At 50.2% G+C, this 25034-nt stretch overlaps 1 protein-coding gene across 1 annotated transcript in view; it reads left to right on the top strand.

The window, feature by feature from the left end:
* The first annotated feature begins 191 nt into the window (after positions 1–191).
* Positions 192–25034, top strand: part of LOC134039367 (LHFPL tetraspan subfamily member 7 protein) — a 65124-nt gene continuing 40281 nt past the window's right edge. The window contains exons 1-2 of the mRNA XM_062485186.1: positions 192–981; positions 16955–17093. Coding sequence (XP_062341170.1) covers positions 667–981; positions 16955–17093 — 454 coding nt within the window. The 5' untranslated portion in view covers positions 192–666. The remainder of the gene's footprint in view (positions 982–16954; positions 17094–25034) is intronic.

Consider the following 25034-nt stretch of genomic DNA (forward strand, 5'->3'; position numbering starts at 1 on the left):
TTTCTTCCGGGTTATTTGTCTTTTTTCGAAATCATTTACTAATTAGATTTGACGTCACCTTCTGCTTATTAATTGGTTCGGTGCATATTTGTTGGCTTGGATACCTCCGGAGAAATATACAACAGAAGAGGATACGCCCACCTGAGTGTTCATAGCGCGCAATGACGCGCGCGTCAATCTGGATACTTTTGTGTCCAGTGCACACCGGTTACCACGCGTAGCCATAACATCAAGACTTCTGCTAAACTGTTAAGATACATTACTGATATTGGACCCACAGAGCCGCGACATCATACATTGCATTCGTAGCCCGCTGGAATAAGAGGAAATCAATATTCCCCACCTCATCTGCGATCGGCTACGGAATGACAGTTGCGTATCCGTCGCACGGGTGTGACATCTTTTGTGTCCTGTCACATTTCACGCTTTACAAGTAGGCTGCGACCAGACGTAGTTTACCGGGGATGGTAAGCCTAAAAGGTTCTTAGGGAAAACAATTTTCAGAGTTCACCTTTAGTACATAGGCTGCATTTTTTTTTTACAATTGCAGCCAATGTTTGGGACTTACCGCTCTTTGCATTACGACTATCGAATATATAGTTTTAGTTTCTCCTAATATATTAGTTGGCAACCTCAGTTGATCTATTCTGTGCGTGTGAGCTCCAAATGCATTCATTGCTGGATCGTAAGAAGATAGAAGCCGGGTTTGGGTTTGATCTGTCTCCGAGCTCGTTGCCCCAAGCTGCGAGGATGTTCAGCTGCGTGGGATGCTTTTGGGTCCTCCTGTCGTCCGCTCTTGTCGCCGTGTGTAGTTTCAGTTTTATATCCCCTGCGTGGATTGTGAAAGACCACCTGAAGAACAAGGATTCGGTGAGCTTCGGCTTACTTTGGCACTGCTCGGAGTCTCTGGACCACATGTACAGATGCTACACGTTCGGAGGACTGGGGAAATTCGCCGAGATCCCATCCAGCTCCTGGCAGGTAAGCAGCGTGCTCCACAGCTGGAGCGTGGGAGATTGACTTCAATCAATTGTCGATTGTGCCTTCCGTTTGTTTCACTCTGTGAAAAGTCCATAGGGGTGACTGGTAATAGGCCTGGCTGCCTACCTTGCCCAATAAATAATACCTTAATTGACTTTATTTAATCTACATTAGTGGTAATTAAGACAGAGGAATCAATATCAGCATTTGCAGTACAGTTGCCATACCAAGAGTCAATCTCTAAGGCGTAGTCTGCAGAAACAGAAAAGTCACAGTGTCCTATGGTCTATGGCTGTACAAAGCAACCAGACTGAGTAGTGCATCAGACCATGTTAACAGACCACTAACATACTTTTTCATAAAATCACCAGATGCATTTGGGTCAGGCTAGATTGAAGAGTGACATGTCCGTGAATGAGAAGGTGGTTTTGCCATCTCTGAATATGATTTGACATAATCCAGGGTAGCCTATGGGTGACAGTACCAACTTGTTGATATGTGTTGACAAGCAACTAGAGGGAGTCAGGTGGCTGAGCGGTGAGGGAATCGGGCTAGTAATCCGAAAGGTTGCCAGTTCGATTCCCGGCCGTGCCAACTGACGTTGTGTCCTTGGGCAAGGCACTTCACCCTACTTGCCTCGGGGGAATGTCCCTGTACTTACTGTAAGTCGCTCTGGATAAGAGCGTCTGCTAAATGACTAAATGTAAACTACACCTAAAATGCAAACAATTGGGCATTCAATAGGGTTTCGGACAGCATATTACACAAAGGAACTGCTGGCATTTGAACCCGTGTTTTAAAAGCAACGTGTTAGGTTAAGGGAAAAGAAAAGGGAAATATGATATCAGAAACCACGTCAGTGTTGACAGGTTTCACCAGACCAACCGTGAAACACAATCAATGATTTACATCCCACCGTCACACTGGTTACTTCCTGCCAAATGGAGTTTGTGAACGTGGAGGTGAGCTCTTTCTGCGGTCTGGGACGGCAGAGACCTGACCCCCCCACCAGGAGCTGCAGGTGGCTTGCTGCTTGGCATTCCTGTCCACCCGTCCAGGGCCCAAATAGCTGGCTTTCATTCTAGATTATAAAGACTTGGCAAGTTAGGCCCCCCGCCATCCTATAATATAAGCCCTTGCCGTAGAAGCCACCTCAGGAGTTATGGTTTATGTATGAGGGGGAATTTGCATTTGAAAGGGAGATATTAATAATATCGCTGTTCTCTGGATTGTAGTTAGGATTGTGGAATGAAACAGTGTTGCAGCTCTGTCCTCAAACACAGGTAATGGGGGGGGGGGGATTAATTAAAATCGGATTGCACAGGACACTCGGGAAATCCTCATCTATTCTGACATTTGGAAACTTCAGATATTTAATAAAATCTGCAAATGTGATGAAGCATCATATTGTAAAAATAATTTGTACTGTCGAAGTTGGTCGGCGTTATTTCGTTGTGACTGATATGGGGATGGTGTCAGTGCGTGGTGGTCCAACGCCCCGGGGGCCGGCTGACTCGGGGCTTCTTGTACATGGGTGTCTCTGTGATCAGGGTTAACCCGGGCACATCGTTAATGAAGGGGAAGGGGCCATTAAAGTTTTATCAGGCACACGTCGCAGCCCTCCCCACCTACCTTATTCTGCTGATGTCCCTGTTCAATTTTTAAACACCACCGTCCTGCACGAATGCATAGTTAGACACGGATACACACACGCACGCACACACACACTACCACCCAATATCGCAACCTCCGATTCCCCTCTGTCTGCACTTGACAGCCAATGTTCTCTGTATCTGAAAGCCACGGGGTCTCCAGTAGAGCGAGGCAGTGTTAAGAGCCCACAGCAAGCCCGGTGGATGGGTACCAACCATGGAGGGGGAGGAGGAGGGGGAGGGGGAGGGGGAGGGGGAGGGGGAGGGGGAGGAGGAGGAGGAGGAGGAGGAGGGGGAGGGGGAGGGGGAGGGGGAGGGGGAGGAGGAGGAGGAGGAGGAGGGGGAGGAGGGCCGGCCTGGCCTACTTGCGCTCGGGGTTTGTGTGGAGTTTGTGTTCTCTCTCCTTTTTCCCAACCCCTCCGTTCTGCACCACCATCCATCCCTGGCGCAGAGGAGCCGGGGGAATGTGTGCCAGGCTGCAGCTCTGCTTGGCACACCCCAACCCTGCCACTCACTCCCTCAGCTCTGCCCACGTCTCAGAGGAAGGACAGACCAGCGCGGGCTCATCTCTCACCACGGACTTTGGAACCGGACGCAGACGCCGAGATATGTGTGCCATTCCGCTGAACGGTTTCCCTCCGTCAACATTTCCAGGTCAGCATAAGTGATCTCGAAACGGCAGCAAGGAAAACGACGCGCTGTTAAGGATCTTCGTAAGGCCTCCAGCTACCTCGAACCTCGGGCTGCGTCTGTTGCCACGGGTTTTGAGATGCCCTTCAGAGCTCTCCAAGCTCTAAGTGCCCCTGGGAGGGGGGTGGGGGTTGCCAGGTTGGAGGTGTTAGTCAGGGTGCTCTACTGTGACCTGCTGCTAGGTAAAGTGTGAACGAGGAGGCGGTTGCTACTCGCCTGCCAGAGAGATTTCCCTTAACTTGTTAACATCTTATGTGATTCCAGCAGCAACAGCAGTAGCCGAGGGCTGCCTTCCCAGACTCCTCGGCTGTAAACACTGGCGCTGGATTAACCTAGCCCTGTAGCATGCTGGCTAACCACTCTTGACACCGCCAATTTGTGTGAATGGAGTGTGTTTGTGTGTGTTTGTGCGTGTCATGGTTGTAATGTAAATGAGTCGTGGCCCTGCTCCAAGAACAGTGATTGGAAAATGGTATAAGTCCGTCTTTATCTTTTGTCTGTCCCTTCAGAAAATGGCAGCTTGACAAGCCTGAGATTCAGAATTTGTGGTCCTGCAGTGAAATCCTCAACACAATACACAGTCCTCGACTTAGACTTAGATAAAAAGCTGCCAGAAAGATGAGTCATAGATTGGATTTTTCCACGTCCTTAAAAAAAGCTTCATTTAAAAAATCTCAGTTCAAAGAGCTCTTTATATACAGACCCACCCCCAAAGTCCCCAATGTGATTTCACTTATTCGATCATAAAACCGGAACAGGGCTTTTTATTCGTAGTAACCATCTTAAAATGGACTGCTATACTGATCACTGAGTACCTGGTCTGAGCAGCTTCCATTTTGTTTTGCTCTGTATGAGATTGTGTCAGGTGCTGTGTACGCAGGTATGATGTGTTCAGCCCTCTAGTTGGGTACCACAGCAGAGAGCCTGGGCTTTTATCAGTAAGACTTCTGCCTAATAGGAGGATGGAGGAAGACCCCCAGACTCTACCTCCTTGCCTGGAATTGGGGAGAGGTGATGATGAGCTGCTTTAAGTCTCGGCGTCAGACAGAAACCAAGGCCCCACTTGGACCCACATATTACAATGGCACAGGAGCCGATGGATTCCTTGTCACTGCCTGAGATGTACTCCAAGCGTGCCTGTGCATCCCCACGAAGACGGGGAGGCAGAAGGAGCGGAGGGTTTCAAAGCCTCCAAATCGAAAGCAAGTAGAGGGGTGTAGGTGTACTGCGGGGTTACTCGTACTCATGGCTGCCAGTTCGAGTCGGCTGCAAGTCACTCAACAGCTAATGGGATAGCCACAGTACCTCAGTGGTGAACTCTGTTTGTGAGAGAGAGAGTATCGCTCTGTGCTAAAGATGATGTAATGTGGTCTAATATGTGTGTTGTCTTTCCAAGACCCGAGGGAAGGAACTGGATCATTGGTGAGAGCAAGAAGCCTACTGGACTGTGTACAGAAACTCAGAGAGCTTTGTCTGTGTAGATGGATTCTGGTGACCTGATTCTATTCCTGGCTATCCTTTTATTTCCCAGAATTACTTGCTAGAAGCGTACACACACACACACACACATACAGACACACACCACGAGCAGTATGAACATGATTATGATTAAACATGTCGTACAAAGTGATGTGATTGATAGTGGCTGTCCATGTCAAAGTTAATACAGTAATTAGGGGTCCGGGGACTGTTAAGCAGGGAGGCAGGGGTGCAGGGAGAGCACCTAGGGGCTACTGGCAACACAGAGATGGATGGAGGGAGGAGGGCCACATGGATGGGAGGGTGGGGGGGGTGGGAGAGAGAGAGTTTGCCTTGAGTTGTTGTTCAGGAGACTGTTTTGGATCACAAATGTACTTTTCACTTGCCCTGGGTCGGCTTTGGCAAGCTGCCTAGCCAAGCGTTTTAGAAGCGCTGGCCATGTCAGACAGAAATGTCTTAAGGCCATGGCTTGGTATTGTTATTTTATATATAGTTTGTGATCGACGTTTGTGAAGCCTCACCAGCACCCTGATCCCCATTAGCTCTCTCCCGTGTGTGTGTGTGTGCTTCGCTGTGTGTTGGTTGAGGGAAGTTCTAGCATTTCTTTGTTTCCCTGGTTCACCGAGAACAGGAGATATTCTTGACGTTTGAATTGTGTGGGAATGTTGGAGGAGATGGAGAGATAGATGATGTGTCCTTGGACAGCTAACCTTGTGTGAAATGTGGTGGAGTGGATAAGGCTGTTGCTTGTCTCATTATCATACCATCCATCCCAAGGCTAGGCACTGACTGCTGCCAAAACAGATGGATCTAAATCAAGATACATCATTTTCGAATGATGAACTGGGACTGTGGTGTGGATGGGCCATTTCATATGCATCCTGCTCTATTGTGACCACAAGAGATGTTTTCCTTTGGTGCAGTCACTTCCTTTGCTTCATCCTGCTATCATTCAGGCAGACTGGATTTAACTAGTGACAGGCTAACAGGAAGGTGAGCTGGACTGTGCACCTCCACCGGAGCTGGCTAGCACCAGTTGTCCACCCACACGGCCCTTCTTGGATGGAGTGGGATGGACGTTGCCAGGTTTGGGGCAAGTTTTGAATCCAATCTGAAACCAATGTAGCTCCGGTGATTGAGAGAAGCCCCAGCTTTGGTCACAGAGGTCACACTCTGGGTTGAGGTACGTGGGCTTGATGCTGGTTGTGTCCGGCTAGGTGTGCAGATAGACAGGGGAGTGGGGGGGGACACACACACATTAAACTGAACCTGCAGAGAGGAGTTGAAGTCTGGACGATGGATGGAGCAGGTGGGTCTTTAGAGATGGAGAGAGAGAGATGAGGAGAGCGAGCCAGACTGGGGTTGACATCTCTGGCTTTGGCGCCGTGGTGGTGGTGTAGATGCTGAGGAAACCCAACTTCTTTGGGGTGCTCACGTGTACCACACCTGACGTGAGCACCCCAAAGAAGTTGGGCGAAACGCGTAAGTCGCTACTCCTGCACAGCTGAACGGCCGTGCCTCGACTGCACGTCCAGCTTGAGACGGAATCGGCTTGCGAAACATCATCTTTGCTCTTGGGATATTTAAGACCCTCTGATAAGCGCTTCCCAGGTAGAAACAGATCGGCGTCGAAGTTGAAGTCTGGACGATGGATGGAGCAGGTGGGTCTTTAGAGATGGAGCGAGAGAGATGAGGAGAGCGAGCCAGACTGGGGTTGACATCTCTGGCTTTGGCGCCGTGGTGGTGGTGGTGTAGATGCTGAGGAAACCCAACTTCTTTGGGGTGCTCACGTGTACCACACCTGACGTGAGCACCCCAAAGAAGTTGGGCGAAACGCGTAAGTCGCTACTCCTGCACAGCTGAACGGCCGTGCCTCGACTGCACGTCCAGCTTGAGACGGAATCGGCTTGCGAAACATCATCTTTGCTCTTGGGATATTTAAGACCCTCTGATCAGCGCTTCCCAGGTAGAAACAGATCGGCGTCGGACTAATAAGAAAAGGATGGACGAAGCGAGGGGAGCGCTTTTGTTCGCTCCTCAGGAACGCGCTGAGTCAGCGGCTTCGGGGCGGCCGCTGTCCATTTGTTAGGCAGCTTGTCACATTCGCCGCCTCCATTGTAGACCCAGAGGGTTGTAGACCCAGAGGGTAGTTTATGTATTGATTTAACAGGGAACCTTCTACCATCTTTTAACATAAATGATGGCTCACTTGGCTTGATGCATGGAGTAGAGGGTGTAGCTTCGGGCTAAGCTCTGTCAGTAGTCGGGCAGGCAGGCAGCATGGAGGACGAGGTTGGAGACCAGGAGGGGATAGCACACCAGAATGAATACTCTAAATCTCAGGCAAATAGAAATCGTCTTATTGTCAATGCTCAACAGTGTGTTTACGACATGGAGAAGGCTTTTTTTCCTCTTTGATGCTTCAGGGACGGCTCAGGGCCGGCCTGGCTAGCCTGTTCCAGACGGAGTCTCAAGACGTTGGCCTGTTTACTCATTTCCCAAACACAGAGGTCAAACCAGACAACTTCGAACAGAACTTAAAACGTCCAGCTCCTCAAGTTGATCTAAAACCCTCCTTTTAAAAGATGAGCCAAGCTTCACAACAGCAACATCTCCCTGGAGTATGATCTCAGTTACGTAAGCACATTACCAGAAGTTACGTGAGAATCAAGCTTAGGCCAAAAAAACCCCCCTGACCTCTCGATATTGCAGGAATATTTGCCTCATGTATGGCAACAGGCCATGGAAATTCACTGGTGATTATTCTTCACCTCCCCTGACAGTTGGTTCTCATGTAGTAAGCATACGGGTTGCACTTAAGTGGCCACTAGCAGTTTTGGGGTATGCTGTGGGAAGTTCTTTGCATGTGTGGTGCAAAAGATGTAGATAGCATGGTTGATAAGAAACATTAACGACCCCCCCCCCACACACACACACAGACACACATTTATTTTCTTCTTTTTACATGGGAAAAATACCCATGCACCACCTCGGCTTCAGTGCACATTGAAGGCATACTACTATCATCTCATTGCAATGACTTCAAATGCTTTCTCTATTCATAGTGGAATAGAGCCTTGAACATAGCAAACTTACTGATTAAATATTGACCTAGCGCATAGCAACAGCCTCCTTATTCCAGTTGATGTAGCCAATCTCAGTGTTGTTCTGTTGCATCAGTTTCGAGGCTCTTGGGAGCGGGGTCTTTTGCTGCTTAGCATTCAGCAGAGACCCTCTTAAGTATGTGGAAATGATTGTTGAGGCAGGCTGACGCAACTCTGTTTTGAGACCAGAAATTCATTTGATTTAACTTCCATGTAGAACATGCCTCGCTCTGAAACCCTCCAAGGTTCATTCTCTCAACCCCAATAATACTAATGCTTAAAGGTTTGGCTGTGGGGGAGGACACTGGTCGTCTGCATGGAGGGTGAGACAGATAGACACAGAGCTGTTAGTAGGTCCATGGAGCCCTTGTTGAGGAAGATCAAGACTTTAAACCTGCTCCTCAACCACCACCACAAAGACCAGTCCTTTCACACAGGAAACTTTTACAAAGTACTAGTACAGGGTGTATGTGTTTGTGTGCTAAACTATTACCTTTAGTGTATGTAATTATTGGTTCTCCTCTTTACCTTGGTGTCAGTGTGTGTTTCTTGAGACCTTTCAAGTACTGGACTGGAATGAATTCATACAGCAAAGTTCTTTTTCTTGTTTGCTGTCATGGAGTCTGTTGCTGTGACCTGGCCTAACCAGCTGAAATCAGCAGCATGACTGTGTAGTCAGCCTGGTATGGTAGCATTTCCAGTTTTTCCAGCTACAGTACAGTATGCATGAATTATGAAATGTGCACAGGGGACCAGTGGTGGGGCGGATCATGCATTAATGCAGGAGCTGCATGGCTGTGTGAGTTTGGGCCGAGTGAGAGAGAGAGATCGACTGAAGGACAGACTCGTTCTCACCTCTCTCTCTCTCTCTCTCTCTCTCTCTCTCTCTCTCTCTCTCTCTCTCTCTCTCTCTCTCTCTCTCTCTCTCTCTCTCTCTCTCTCTCTCTCTCTCTCTCTCTCTCTCTCTCATTCTCCTTCGCACTCCTGCCCTCCCTTCTGCTCTTGTTCCTACAGCTCAGAGTGTTTGATGTAAAAGATCAACTATAATTGTAGGATTCTGCCTCTTTTTGTATTCCACTTACTCTCTGCTGTTTGTCAGTGAGCCAGGCGTAGTTGAATTCTAATTAGCATGAAAACACACACGCACAAGCACACACACACAATTACCAATATATAGCTTGCTTGTTTATCAGCCAGATTCTGATACTTCCCCTCTGAGCACATCAGACTAAAGGAAACCAGTATCATATTTTCCTCCACGGTATATCCCCATGTGCCTCACTGACTCAAATTAGCACGAGCCTCAAAGCAAAGGAAAGACAAACACCGTGTTTGTTTGTCATCAAGAGAATTAGGCAAGAGAAACAGAATAACACAAAAGTATCAATTCCACCACAATTCAATTAGACCCCAACTGAAACGGCAAAGAAGAAGAAGAGAATGCCGCCTGCGGTCTTTGGACCGCCCCCCAACTGGCCTGGTATAAAAGAGGCCGCTACCCCCCCCCCCCCCCCCACACACACACACACACAAACTTACCCCCCGGCCCCTCCCCCCCTCCCGATACTGAGGATGTCATCATTAATCCAGACTGTGTTGTCTTCTATTCAGCCCCTACTGTACCATTCATTTGATCCCAGATCTGGTGTGATCTACCATTGAGATCAGTTTTTTTTTCCACCATCTACCTTGTGGGAAGCAGGGACATGGAATAGAAGGAGACAAAGAGGGGGAGGGGAGGGGGAGGACACTGAAGAGAAGGGTGGTTATTTGATCCCCTTTACCTGAACCTTTGCCTGCCTCCCTCTGGGACATTACAGGACCATCCATTTAATTGAGGGGGAGAAGGGAGGGGGGGGGATGGAGAGAGATGTGGGGAGAGTGATAAGGAGGGGTAGGGAGAGAGGTGGAGACGGTGGAGAGAGAGTTAGGGAGAGAGATGGAGAGACAGCTGGGGGGAGGTGTGAGGAGTGGTGGGGTAAGATAAGGGCCGTGCGTTCCAGGTGAGGCAGCTGTCTTCTAAGGGCGGGCGTTAGAGCCGCGGTAACACCGCACCGCCAGGGCACGGGAAGAGCCAGGAGGAAGAGGAGGTGGAGATAGTATGATGACGAATAGTGAGAAAAGCCATCCAAACCTCCTCACAACTCGAGCGTGGACGCTCAACTAGATTTCTCACAGAGCTGAGATGTTGCCTAAGGGTGTCGTTTAGGCGTGCAGGATTATGGCTTGTGTAAGCTGGATAGTCCTGCACCGTAGCTGAATCATCTAATGAGGATCATCAGGCTGGATGTGGAGGCGTGAGGGTGGACACTGGCAGGTGGAATTTGATAAGTCATGCAGTCCTTGATTAGCTTATGAAAGAACTGGTCCGTGCAGAGGACACTATCACTCAAACCAAAGAGCGCTTTCCACAAGTTCTTTTTGTCAGATCTTTTGGCAGCCAGTACCAAGCTGTTGCTGTGAAAGACTGCAGGGCTTGCGATGCTTCCTGTTTTTCGAACAGACTGCGGAGACCTGTTTTGAAGAACAATGCGTTTCCTAAAATAGAAGTAAGAGTGTTGCAACTGTGCCCTTCCTTGCCTAAGCCTTATATAAGAGCTGTTGAAAGACTCTCTATACCTCTGGCTATTTGCATAAAGACCAGGTCCTAGTGGGAGGGTGTGTAAATCAAGCGGATCTGCCTCAAACCCACTGTGGATATGCAGATGTTTAGAATAGCATCCTTCCAATGAGACTGGAAGCTGGAACTTCTCCAGGTTCCTCTGAGCAGGGTAAATACTTTCTTCCCTCAACTTTTTAAATCGTTCTCCTTCCTGCGCCTGATTTGAGTACGCCGAGCAAATGATTAGGTTGAGCGGGTTCGTTGTTCGACGAAGGGTGGAATTGTGGAGTTATTTAACACCAAAGGCTCGTTGGCAGCTGTTCAAGTTGCACGTCAACGTAGCGCCTCACCTGTGTTTCCCTAGGCGGACACAAGAAGCAACCGCGGCTTCTCGCAGAGTACGCCGTGTTTGTTCTTCATACATTGTAAATCACATTGCAGGCTGCTCTGGGACTCTGTTGCTGCTGCAGGTGGGGCAGCATGTGGCTGTAAGTGGCCCTGACAGGGAACCAGCTGACAGGGAACCAGCTGACAGGGAACCAGCTGCCTAAGCCAGGGTGGAGGCAGGCCAGGGAGAGAGAGAGAGAGAGAGAGAGAGAGGGGGGCAGATCTGGAATCCACGAATCTGCTTTGTTGGTGTAGGTCTGTCAGTGAGTCTGCCACCCCCTTTCGTACACACACACACACACAAACACACACATACGCACACACATACATACACACAGATGCTCTACATACTTTTGCCACGCCAAATCATCAACTGAGTTGGAGAATCAAGACCACAGCTCTGTTTTTCTGCGGTTGAACCTCAGCAGGGAGCCACAACAATGGACTGTGGCGAGCTGTGTTTGGCCTGTCATTCTGCCCCTGTTTTCTGCCTCAGGGGACGGGCTCAGCGGCCTGAACTTGCTCCAACCTACACCCCCCCTCTCGCTGCAGAAAGAAGGGATAGACCTGGGTAAACCGCTCGGAAAACAATGAGAGAGAGAGAGAGAGAGTGAGAGAGAGAGTGAGAGAGAGAGAGAGTGAGAGAGAGAGTGAGAGATAGAGAGAGAGAGAGACGAGAGAAGAGGGTATTCAAGGTGCTGGTTCAGCCCAGTTCCGTCTGCCAAGGAGGAAGAAACACTGGCACAAACTATATTCCCGCCCTGTTTTGATGAAGCGAGTCACCTTATACAGGACACACATTGCTTTACAGCAGAGTGCTGTTGAAGGCACACAATTGGCGGATTCCTCATGACAATGAAAGGCAGTTTAGTGTTACAGTGCCCTCTGACTTGCCCAAGAATGGAGGGCTGTTCATTTTGGCAGAAAGCTCCATTCTACCTTATGGAAACCCAAGCCCTGTTGAACTGCGACTGGAAACCCTATCAGAAGATTAACGTTCCTATCAGCCGCCACTATCTAAATAGTATTTGAAAGGGTCATTATTCAGGAACTGAATCTCCATGAAGATAGGCAACCCCATTCATTGTCGGTTTTGCTACTTTGTTCTCTGTGCCCGCTATGACTGATATAGGAAAATAAACTTTGAGGCAACACAGCTGTTGGAAGTGTCGTCGTGTTGTTGTGTCTGCCGGTCGGCGAGGGGACAGGAGAGTGGTTTGGTGTCCTAAGTGTTCTTGAATGTCACGTCCTATCTGCAGCCTGTCTTCAACACACAAATGGACACTCCATCCACTTGTCAGGTCATTAATCTCCCCCCTCCCTCCCTCTCCCTCCTCTCCATCTCGCATTCTCTCTGCGCGCACAGCTCTTGTCAGCCATTCAGGGGGACTGGCACGCGCACTCACACACGCACGTGCAAGTACACACGCACACACACACACAAGTACACACAGCCACCCACCGACACACACTCCTGAACGCACACACACAGATGTCCCTCTAGTGACGATCAATGAGGAGATAGATGTATTATTTAACACATTAATATAGGCATATCTTTTGTGGGCTAATTCTGACAGGCTTCGAAGGCTTCCAGTGAAGGGGAAGTTACAAGACAGGCCCAGACTACCAGGGAGGAGTACTGAGGGGGCCATGATGGAGGGAGAGAGAGAGAGACGGGTGGGGGGTGATGGAGAGAGAGGAGCCGTGTGTCCCTCAGTTCCAGGGCTCTAAGCCGGCTGCGTGCGACCGCTCCCAGGCTAAAGTGATGTTTTCGGAGGCGCGCGACGGCGCTAATGGCCTCGCGGCGACAGAAAATGATTGTGCAAGCAAAGCAGCGCAGACGCGCCGAGATGTCAAGGGCTGACACTTACTGTGATGGCTACGCTATTACATCACTGAATACTGATGAGCCGCGAGGCCAGCCGGGCACACGGCGCTGGGGGGACGGGGGGGAGGGGGGGACAGAAGGCCGCCAGCAAGGCCTCGGTGAGAGCATCCTCTGCATGCCAACAATCACCTTATAACATCAGCATCCACCCACTCCCTCGTCAAGCAATATGGCCGACTCATCTTGCCTGCCTTCGCCTAAGGTCATCTGCTCTGGCTGGTCATTAGGAAACTAAGTGGTAGGGTGGCATCTGTCAATTGTACACGCTAACCACTAATACGCCCGACTCTTATTACAGGTATTAACGTAGGAATGAGGGGGCAAAAAAATGCTTTTAAGAGCTCTCGACTGCAATATTTCCAGTCAGCATGGTGAATTAGCAGGTGTATGTAATGACTCATGTTTTGCCCTTTCTGTAAATCTCATCTTGTGCCTCCCAGTTCAGGAGACAATAAAATATCATTGGGCCGGTGAGTGTAATCCTTGACTTCCTGAATGTAATTGGAAATCAAACAGGCTCCTATGGAATCCAGCTTTACGACTCAAGGCCCTGCTTCTGTTGGGTCTCATGTTTTTGCGTCAGGGCTGTTATTGCTCTCCGATAGGCCCTTAGCATGATCGTTTTATAGTAGGAAGCCAGTCAAGTGTCTTTATGACCAAGGTCTATAGACCTTGGGTGTGTCTGTAGCCTTTATGTCAGCATATTAGCATGGATTGTCTCTGCGAGGCTATAGGAGGACATTTTGTGCTATGGCTGGTTTGGGATGTCAAGCACATCTGATATGAGCTGAATACTGATGTGACGGTAGTGCTGTAGGGTGTAGTAGGCCATGTTTTGAAAACCTAGACTGTAAACTCCAGGTGCTTCTTCATTTTTCTCCTTCTGAACAACAGCTATTGTCGTCATTATTTCACACCGATGGAGGGAATGAGAGCAAGAAATGGAGCGCCCCTTACATCTTTTCCCCATCTTCACCAAATGACTTATGTTTCATGCGCCGAACTCACTTTTCTCCCAGGCATGTTGGCATTGCGGAGCCCGGTGTAGGTTTTGAGATATAATTAGAACCTATTGAAGGGGACGTCTCAGAAACTGCCAGTGCTGTTTAGAAGCCAATTTTCTCCTAAATTAACTCGCACTCTCTGAAATGCAAACACAGATGCTGAAAAGGCCTCTCGTTCTTTCCCAGCCTTGTCTGTAAGTAAACGTCCTAATGATAATGACTCCATTTATCGTTTGTGTTTCATTAGCAGAGGTCCGCACGCGCTCGCCGGGCAAACGCACAATGCTCTAAGTGATTAATGTTTGCGACGTTAATTGAAATGTAGGTTTGTTTTCGAGAAGGCAGGGGGCTTTACGCGTCTCGAGGGCTGAGCATAAATGTCACGTGAAGAAGTCGATTAGCGCGCCCAGTTCATTGTGGGGACAGAGTGAATAGAAGACATAACACTAATAACGAACACAAATAACAACTTGTTCTCCTGTCAGCAGAGAATAAATGCGTGTGCGTACTCCGAACAATGATGGGTACGACTCCGTGTGACCTCCGTGACCTTGTGTCAGTACACTCGAGTCCTCATCTACAGTTACATTCCATTACTTGGGTCTAATGCAGTCAATGAACGCCTCATATAGAATATAAAGTGCCTGTTATTGTGAGGTGACTGTATGATGGTGTGTGGTGAATTGGGTCCACCCCCCACCATCTCCTCCCGGTGTATCTTAACGCGTCAGAGTACATGGGGTTGGGGCACCACAGGAGGCTGTCTCCACTCAGGGAACTGAAGATACAAGCCACCATAAAGCTGGGGACTGGGGGGGGGGGGGGGGGGGCAGCATTCTTTTGCATACATGAATAACATTTGAGCTATTAGAGGGGAGAATGAAGCATCCATGATTTGATGGCCTTCCCATGTCCGTGAGTCTAACGCGCTAACGATGGCGTGACCGTGGAGCACACGGAAAGGGAGCCGCTCCGTCGCGATCGTCGTCATCGAAATTCATCATCAAGATGGCAACCCGATAGCAATGTCCCTGCAAAATCGGACCTTTTGAAATCGGAACTCCAACCTTGCAAACAACTATTGCAAATCGGTGTTCCTTGGCGATCCGCGCAGCCTTGACATGTAAAAGCTGGTACGCCGTGTCGAGAAGTATCTTTGATTCAAACGTATGCGTGATGGGCCCCTCGCCCGCCCATAGGGGCTGTCCTGCCTGATGGGCCCCTCGCCCACCCAGAGGGGCTGTCCTGCCTGATGGGCCCCTCGCCCGCCCAGAGGAGCTGTCCTGCTTCCTCGGTCAGCTCCAGAGACGCCGCAAGTCCCCTTGTCATCCTTTTTGGCTCACCTTCAAAAAAAACAAACAAAACAAAAGCTACCATTCCAATCCCTCTACCCCAGGCCTGCTCTAACCGATACTCTGAGAACATTTTAATTGAATATTCCGTCAGCCATGGAAATGGAACTCCTTTTTTCTCCTGTCGTCCATGTCACTCTTGAGCGTCGAGGCACGTCCGGGACGAGCCTAATGACGCTGGTATTAGTGCTGCAGCTCCCTCATGCATGTTATACATTTCTGTGCGATCGCTGCCGCTTGAATGCTAATCACTCACGGGACATGTTCTTGGAGTTCTGTGTGTGTGTGTGTGTGTCAGAGAGAGAGAGAGAGAGAGAGTCCATTGTGAGTGAGAGACAAGAAGAAAGTGGAAGAGACAGTGAGACAGAGAGAGGGATAAAAAGAGGGAAAGAGTGTGTATCTATGTGTGTGTGTGTGTGTGTGTGTAGGCTGCGCGTGGGCATACATACAGGTGTGTGTGTGTCCAGAGGGCAGATCTAGATGTACGAGGCAGTGTGTGTGTGTGTGTGTGTGTGGCAGGTTCATCAAAGCCAGAGGGCTGGGGAGATGAGGCTAATGAAGAGTCAGCCAGATCAAACAGAAGGAAGGAAGGAAGGAGACTGTCATTGGGAATTCACCTGGACCCCCCCACCCCCTACCTCTCCTGATCCACTACCACCCACTGCATCTGTCTACCTGCCCTCAGAGACGCCACGCAACCACACAGCCCAAGTCTGTAGGCTGATAATGATGGACAGGCATTAAAGCCTATCATTACACGCTTCATACTGAGGTCTACAGAGGAAGTCGGAGCCGACATTTGTGTGTTAGATAACTGCGCATCCCTGGAACGTGTGATACTCCTGATTCTGTCTTTATCTCTGTGTCTGTTTACTTACATTTACATTTAGTCATTTAGCAGACGCTCTTATCCAGAGCGACTTACAGTAAGTACAGGGACATTCCCCCTGAGGCATGTAGGGTGAATTGCCTTGCCCAAGGACACAACGTCATTTGGCACTGCCAGGAATCGAACTGGCAACCTTCAGATTACTAGCCCGATTCCCTAACCGCTCAGCCACCTGACTCCCACTCCACCCTGTGGACCCTGTGAGAAAACCCAGCATGTGGCTCGGGCCTAGTGCCTGTGTGCACACTCGTGTGACACTGTGTACTGGGATGTTTTGGAGGCAGTTCGGGACATTTACATATAGGTCTTTTAGAGTTAGCATTTGTTTTGTAAATGCAGGACGTGTTTGTGAGGGCTCAGGCATATGTGTTTACATGAAGAATCACAAGATGAGCCTGTGAGAAGCTGTAGGTCTTTTACAGTTGGCATTTGTTTTGTAATGCAGGACGTGTTTGTGAGGGCTCAGGGATACGTGTTTACATGAGGAATGACTCGATGAGCCTGTGAGAAGCTGTGGTTGTCCTCTGGTGGTTCTCTGCCTCCTTTCCCAGGCTTTGTGTGTATGGCTGTGTGCACGTGTGTGTTTCTGGCAGTGTGTGTGTGCTTGTGGGTGTATGTGGCTGTTTGTGTGTGTGTGTGTGTGCGTGCGCGCGTGTCCAGAGCGTGATTGAACCAGGCTGTAATGAATGAGGACAGGCAGGTCCAGTTCTCTTTTGTTCCCGCTTAAAGTGCTGTCTCACGACGGAGGAAGCCATTAGCCAGACCTGCCCCTGCTGCGACCACAGAAGCTCTCTGATCCCAGGAATCACACATTCTACCGCAGCAGTTTAACCCGGACCAGGTTTTTCTTTTTCACGTCGTTTTTTTCTGTTCAACGTCTTTTAAAAACCGTGTGTTTTGTGTCGTGTGTGTGTGTGTTTCAGACGAGCGCTGTGCTGTGTTCCGGTGGCTGTGCCCTCCTGGCGGTGAGCTCTCTGCTGGCCATCATCACCATCTTCCTGCCTAGTGGAGGGTGTGAGAAGAGGCTCTGCACGCTGGCCGGGTACATGCAGATGGCTGCAGGTGAGCCACACACACACACTCTCTCTCACTTACACAATCACACAAAACCACAGACTCTCACACAGCCACAAATACAAACACAGACACAGTCAAACACACACACGCAGACACACACACACACACACACACACACACACACACAGAGACAGCCACACACACACACACAGCCACACCCACACACAGAGACAGCCACACACACACAGCCACACACACGCAGAGACAGCCACACACACACACACACAGCCACACCCACACACAGAGACAGCTAAACACACACACACACAGCCACACACACGCAGAGACAGCCACACACATCCACACATAGCCCAACAACCCCCCCTGCTTTGAACTAGGACATATCGACAAGTGGGGTCTGTGTTATTTCCTGGGTGTCCCAGCCGGTGCTGTACAGGAATGTTAAGGATTTTCTCTGGGTGTTGCGTAACCAGCAGCTCAGTAAACAAATCATTCGTTCTAAACCAACAGATAATGCTGCCTATCATTTCAACTGGAGAGGAGCTGACTTGTGCCAACGCACATCAGTCAAAAAACACTGAAGCGCCTTGCCTCTTTTCGTTGGGCGGTTGCTAGGCAACGGGCGGGCGGCGGAGGGCTGTGCTGGCGTCGGGAGGGCACGGGGAGATTTAGAGGCGGCCGTAAAAAGACAATTACAGCCCCTTAACACAGGTCATTGGTTCAGGGGGACGTCCAGCTTATCACGGGCCTGCGTCCATTCAAACAGGGAAGTGGCCTCCGTAAACAACGCGTGTGCCCGCGCCTACGCTCCACGGAGCCAGCCCCGAACACGGCTTCCCCCCACCCCCCCTCAGCCTGGCGCGCCGGAGCGCTTCCAAAACCAGTCATGACGGAGGGTGATATTCCACTGTGATGTATTGTCCCATTTCATTTGAGAGAATCACGTTGCTTTATGAGTATTACTTTGTGTGTGTGTGTGTGTGTGTGTCTGTGCTTCTAGGTATGCATGTGTCTGTGTTCATAGTGGGTGACCTTTTAGATGAACTGCTATGTAGGAAGTTCCAGTTACGAGTTGCGTGTCGAGTCCTACAGGCAGTGCCAGCACCGCTAACACAGCTACAGCGTGTACTGAAGATACCCTGAGGAACTGAGAGGAGATAGAACTGCTGTGCAGCTGCTCGTTATCTTGAATAGATGCCACTTCTGCCCAGTAACAAAACATCCTGCTCGCTCTCAAAAGACTTTCCGACGACAAACATCAACAGAACAGTGCGTGCCGACCAAGCTTTTCGGAGCATTTCTTTGGAACGCCGGCATATTTCCTGTGGACTCTTCGGAGAGCTCCTGGCGTCGTTGTTTCAATGTTCATGCTGTTCTGTGTCATCCAGAACGTTTCGAAATCTAAGGCCGGGCTCCCAAACCTGCCTGTGTGTCTCTTAAAGCTGCATCTCCCTGCAGCTATCTTAAACGGTGGGAAAATATTTGCTTGCTCTTACTTCCGTGCGTGTTAAGCCTTAGACTGGGTAATATCAGTGATCCTGGGGATTATCGACCAGTTGATCTGTAGCCAGGGAAAGTGGTATTTGGCACAGCGTAATTAGTGGCTATATGCATTAGAGTGGCTGGATTGGGACGTAAATCTTTATTGACAAAATTGGGGGATTTTCACCGACGTGGCTCAATGGTGTGTTTATACTGATGTGCCCATAACCCCCTCCCCCCCCCCCCCCCCCCCCCGCCTCTCCAATCCTACGCTTGTCTTCTCCGTTACGGGGACTGTCCGCGCTGGTCAGTGGAGGTTTGGTTGATGGTGAACCCTCTCTTCCTGTGAAGGAAGCCCGGGGTGTGATGCTAGAGGCTGGAAGAGACCTGACAGCCGGGTGTGATGCTAGAGGCTGGAAGAGACCTGACAGCCGGGTGTGATGCTAGAGGCTGGAAGAGACCTGACAGCCGGGTGTGATGCTAGAGGCTGGAAGAGACCTGACAGCCGGGTGTGATGCTAGAGGCTGGAAGAGACCTGACAGCCGGGTGTGGCATCGTACAATGCAAAAAACATAACAAAGCAGAGAGATTGGCCTTTGTTCTGTTTCCAACTTGTGTCTAGTCAAGATAAATAGGATTTCTTTTTTGGGAGGGGACCCAATGCCTAGAGGAAGGGAGATCTGACGAGGGTATTTATTTTCTCAGGCATTTGTGTGGGTGTGTGGGTGTTTGTTGTGAGAGCGATGTTTGAGGAGAAAATGTGCGATACCTCTCGGTGTTAACATTAGCTTCTTATATTTGTCGATCCTTTACGAGCGTGCAAATGAAATGAAAATGATGCCGCCTGTCTGTTTCTCTGGATGTGTTAGGGTTGACGACACAATATGACTATAGCTGTAGCATCTCTGTGTGTGTGTGTGTACGTGTGCATGCGTGTGTGTGTGAAAGAGAGAGAGAGAGAATGTGTGTGTGTGTGTGTGTGTGCACCAGTATTTATCTCCACACATACCGTCTGGAGCAATCCTAGCTTCGGTTAGTGCTCTTTCACACACACACACACACACACACACAGACACGCACACACTCACGCACAGATACCGCTGTACCAGAAAAGGCTTTTAAGAGGTAAAACTGCCCTGCTCTCTCCCCTGGGTGAGGTCCAGGATTAGAGGGTGAGCCCACTCACCTCCTCAGCCTGAGCCCAGCCCTGCTCCATGGTGATGGGCTTCTGGTTCTTCTCCTCTCTGCACCGTTGCATGCCTGGTGCACAGAGCAGCGCCTTGCTAGCTATCTGCATCAATGTTTTAAAGTTGAGTGTGCGTGCGTTGGGGGGAGGGGGGGGGTATATTTTATTTGCTAAGGCGGTGAATTTTCATTCTCCCCCATGCATATTTGATTGGACTGTTTTTCTTAGTGGTCTGGACTCTGTGGAGGCTGTTGCTTTTGCTGTGTGTGTGTGTGTGTGTGTGTGTGTGTGTGTGTTTGCTCGTGACCGTTCAATCTCACACTAGAGTCTATAGAGACAATTCAATCTAAAGCCGTGTGTCTGTGGCTGACAGTGGGTCCCTGGGTCCCTGTGGGAGTGGGCCTCCTCGGCGGAGCGCCGGGTTCGGCTCGTCCGACGGTCCGTGCCCGGCGGCGCGGTGGAGAGGCACGCGTGCTCGGAGAGCGAGGCTCCATCTCGTGTGCTCCTTCTTCTGTTCAGTGCGGAAGACATGTCGCGCTCTGTTGGAGCCCGCCGTCCGAATCGCGCGTTAACGGGGATATTAACATGTAAACGCGGAGGATTACACGCCTGCGGAAACGCGTGACCCGCTTTATACTACACGGCAACGAGAAAGAAATGTCATCGCTCGGGTTGTCGGTTGGATAATTTGACGCCGGATACCGAAAGATCATGAGTGATTGAAAACAGAATGTGAAACGTTGTGCTGTAGAACAGAGACATTTGGTTATCTCAACCTAGGTCACCCTCCAATGAACTTTTGAACTTTTCTGTCAAATGGTACAAATTGGCATCCAGCTAACTTCCATCCAGCCTCAGCCATCAGATGAAACTTTCCAGGCGTTTGTTCCTTTGATGATTCACCTCTCTCTCTCTCTCTCTCTCTCTCTCTTCTCTCTCTCTCTCTCTCTTCTCTCTCTCTCTCTCTCTCTCTCTCTCTCTCTCTCTCTCTCTCTCTCTCTCTCTCTCTCTCTCTCTCTCCCCCCTTCCTTCCTCCTGAAACAACATGTACCACAGGGGTTGTTATCCACATGGATCAGACAGAGCCCCTCAGTGACTTAACACACGGTTTTACCCTTTTGCTTCTCACTGTGGGAGGGAGTGTGCACCTACCGTACGCACACGCGCACACACACACACACACAGTGGGACTGTGCTGAGGGGGCAGGCTCCCGCTGTGACAGCCTCCTCTGAGCCGAGAGGCAACGCAAATGTCCTCCCCAACACGCCGAGGAAAAGAGGACGACTCTTTTAATCGCATTCCTCAAAGCCGCCGTGTTGGTGTGTTGCGCGCGTGTAATCTATGTGTCCGTGCGCGCCAGCGTGTGTGCGTGTGTGTGTCCACGCATGCAATTGTGTGTGTGTGTGTGGGAGAGCATGTGGCACCTGTGCCAGCTGCCTATCGTGCGAGACGCTCCCCTCTCTGAGTACGGAGGGAACGGGCCGTGCCTCCGTCACAGTGAGGCTGCTGTAATGGAACATGCCTCATGGCCCAAGACGCTCCCTCTGCAGAGGCAGCGGGGGGAGGGCTGATTGGAGCGTGTTTTCAACAACCAGGGAGTTGCTACTGATTTGCCGTTCAAGAGAAGGCCCAGGGAGGTGACAGGACTCGGGAGTTGTACTCTCTCTCTCTCTCTCTCTCTCTCTTCTCTCTCTCTCCTCTCTCTCTCTCTCTCTCTCTCTCTCTCTCTCTCTCTCTCTCTCTCTCTCTCTCTGTCTCTCTCTCTCCCCCTCTCTCTCTCTCTCCTCTCTCTCTCTCTCTCTCTTCTCTGTCTCTCTCTTCCACACTCTCTTTCATTCTCTCTTCACCCCATCTCATTCACCCCTGCTCTCTCTCTCTCATTCCTCTGATCACCAGGAGAAGACAGCATTTCCTGCATCGAGTTTTTGAGTTGTAGTTCTCATGATGCCGGAGATTTCGCGGGTGTTTCATCATGGTTTTGCTCGTCAAAGGCGTCTGCCTGTCTCCAGTTTACCATGGAGCCTGTAACTGTATGTAACAACACACAGATGTAGTGCAATCTCTAACACCTGGGTCTTCTTTCCTTCACCCTGATGGTATTGTTTGTCTGTAGTGTTAGGTGTTAGACTAAAACATCTTCACATGGTATTGGCTACCGTGCTTGTTTGTGGGTGTGTGTGGGTGTGTGGACAGACTGTGACCCAGTTTACCTGTGGAGTGTGACGCTGGCTTGCTGACCCTCGAGACCTCTCACCGGTGACTCACGGCACACTGTGACGATAGACATTAATCATGGATGTGTTGTCAGTCAGGAGGTGTGTGTGTGTATATGTGTGTATGTGTAGCATTTGCCACGCTTGGTTTGCCGGTGGTGGTGCTGTGCCCCGTCTCCAGTCCTACACCTGCTTTCCACAGAACCAGCAGATGTTAGAGACGTCTGCGTGTTGTCCTAGGAAGCGCGTTTCTCCCCGCCAGCGTGTGTACGCCGCGCCTGCTTCGATCGGCCCCCTCCGGCTCGTTTGATCTGGCTGATGTTTTGAAGAGTATTGATGGACGCCGCTGTGCCGCGCCGAATCTGATACATTAACCACACTCCTAATTGGCCTTCCAGCCAATTAGAGCTGCTCAGTCATTAAGACTGCGCTTTCAAGCCCTCTGATTCATGTGTTTTTCATTCGCTGGAGAGCTCTTCTCCTCCGCCTTATGGAGAGATGAGCATCTTGGCCTTATCCTCTGATGAACGGGCCTCAGCTATGTATTCTTCTAAGTTGTCAGTTTGGAGTGAGAGAGAGTCTGGCTGCTTAATGGTTTTGAATGCGCTGACAAGTTCACTGAAAAATGCTGTTCCTTTGTCGAGTGTGTTCCATCTTTTCCTCAGTCATTAAAGGACAGCTCCCCACCACTACCATCCTGGTCAGCCATTTTGAACTGTTGTAACATTGTATGTACTCTACAATATTAAACAGTGCGTGACTTTATGGAAGACACAGATGCAAGCATATATAAACCCTCACGACACAAAGGCATTCTTACTCACGCACGCACATGCTCACACACACACACACACTTGTTCACACGTTTTCTAACGTCACGGAGGACTGCTGAGTCTGACTCTTGTCATTGTGCAGACCTATAAATACCAGAAGTTGTGTAGAGAGAGGGAGAGAGGGAAAGAGAGGGAGGGAGAGAGGGGGAGAAAGAGCTTTAAATCTTTCATGTCCTCTCTTGGAATCAAGCACATTTTCCAAGGATGCTGCGTTTCAGCCCCTTACTCTACCTAGAGGTTATTATGAAACATGGCCCACAGATCGAATGAAATGTCTTCAGTGGAAACAAACAGAGAGGAGGTTTCAGCTAGAATGTGTCTGTGTGTATGTGTTCTCCTCTCTTATTTTCCCTACCCACACACACACACACACACACACACACGCTCAGCTCACTCAGCCTCTGTGGCCATGCATATTACATGAGGCCCATCTCAGAATGCCTCGCAGTTTATTCATTTTGCCAAGTTACAGCCAGGACTCCGGCTCGGATTGCTCAAAACAGTCACCCGCCCCCACATGTGACCCAAATCAAGTGAAGCCCCGCCCCTTACAATACAAATCACCCTCAATACCTGTCAGTCATTGTGATTGGCATTCACCCTCCACTTATCAATGTACTCCAGTTAAGTTTAAGAGGAGGTCTTGATCCTGGTAATTCCCCAAAGTGGCCTGTGAGTGGTTGATGAGAAGGCAGGCATGACTCATCGCTGTCGCTGTTCTGTGTGATCGGACCTGTCAACACTTGTTTGGCTTCTCTCTCATGGCGCTCACAGTGGCTGTCTGAGCTACACAGGCCAGGATGAATGTGTGTGCATTATGTTAGGTAAGGTTTTTCTCTCTATCTCTCTAGCTCTCTCTCTCTCTCTCTCTCTCTCTCTCTCTCTCAATCTCTCACACACACACAGCATCCAAAACACCACATAGACACACGCATACACACAGTGGAATACTTTTGCTCCCACACACACCAACCGATTGTAGTGTAGTGTGAGTGTCCAGTCATGGCATCGTCAGCGCAGTCTGTGCGTGTGTGGCGGAGGGCTGGATCACCGAGCCCTCTTCGACCCAGCCAGCACACAGATCCATCTATCTCCCGTCTGAAAGCTCGCCAGCAACTAATAGGAGCTGTTGAGATGATGAAAGCTCTGTGTGTGTGTGTATGTGTGTGTGAGGAAGAGAGAGAGTGACGTGTGTGTGTTTCTCCGCAGGGTTGTTGTTTTAGATGCACGGCGAGACTCCGTATCCGAGAAGCATCTCTGTTGTTGACGAGATAAAGACGGTACTCACAGGTCCCCCCCCCCCCTCCCCTCCCCTTCCTTCTCCTCTTCCCTGTCCCTGTCTCCAACAAACACACACACCCCGCCCCGGAACGCTGCACACACACTGCACGGTGTTTTCAAGTTGAAGCACTCTCTCTCTCTCTTTCTCTCTCATCGGTCGGTTCACTCTCTCCACACGCAAACACACACACACGACACACACACTCCGGCATGTCTTCATCCCAAACCACAGAGATGTTTATTTGTGGCATAGAGAGTAAAAGGGGAAAAGAAAGAACAACCGAGAGAGAGAGAGAGAGAGAGAGAGAGAGAGAGAGAGGAGAGAGAGAGATAAACACAGAGAGGAAAAGCGAAGGAGAGAGAGGCGGAGAGGTGGGGGAGGAGGGAGACGAACGATCCTCCGGGAGGTTATTTGCAGTCGGGTATCACACCTCGCCGGCGGCTGGGTCCGAGCGCTGGAGATGCTATCGGCCGTCCCGAGAAGACCTCCCCCGCCCTCGCTCCGCAGACGGCCGTCCAGGCTCTCAGACTGCAGCCCAGCCCCTTCCTCCAGACGCCACGGTCTAGTTCACGCGACGCACTCACCCCGTCTGCTCCTGGGGAGAGAGGGAGGGAGGGGGAGAGAAAGGGAGAGAGATCCTAACCGCCGGATGCGTTCGCGTTTTCCACCCCCTCACCCGCATTATAACCGGCCCTGCTTGAGTGTGTGTGTGTGTGTGTGTGTGATGTTTGTCGGTTTTGAACTCCCCCATGGAGATTGCGATGAGCAGATTAACAGGCCGTTGAGGCGGAGTGCAGAGTTGAGACGGACGACAGTCACGGTCGCGTTGTGGATGATGATTATTGTGCGTGTGCGTGTGTTGGTGTGATGGTGGTGGGTGGGAGGCTTAGAACAGTGATCATCAGTGCTGTTGTCCCTGCCATGGGATTAATCACTCAATCTCCCCTGCTCTGCTCCTCTCTTCATCT

This window comes from Osmerus eperlanus, chromosome 19 (genome assembly GCF_963692335.1).
Source record: "Osmerus eperlanus chromosome 19, fOsmEpe2.1, whole genome shotgun sequence".
Classification (NCBI taxonomy): Eukaryota; Metazoa; Chordata; class Actinopteri; order Osmeriformes; family Osmeridae; genus Osmerus; species Osmerus eperlanus.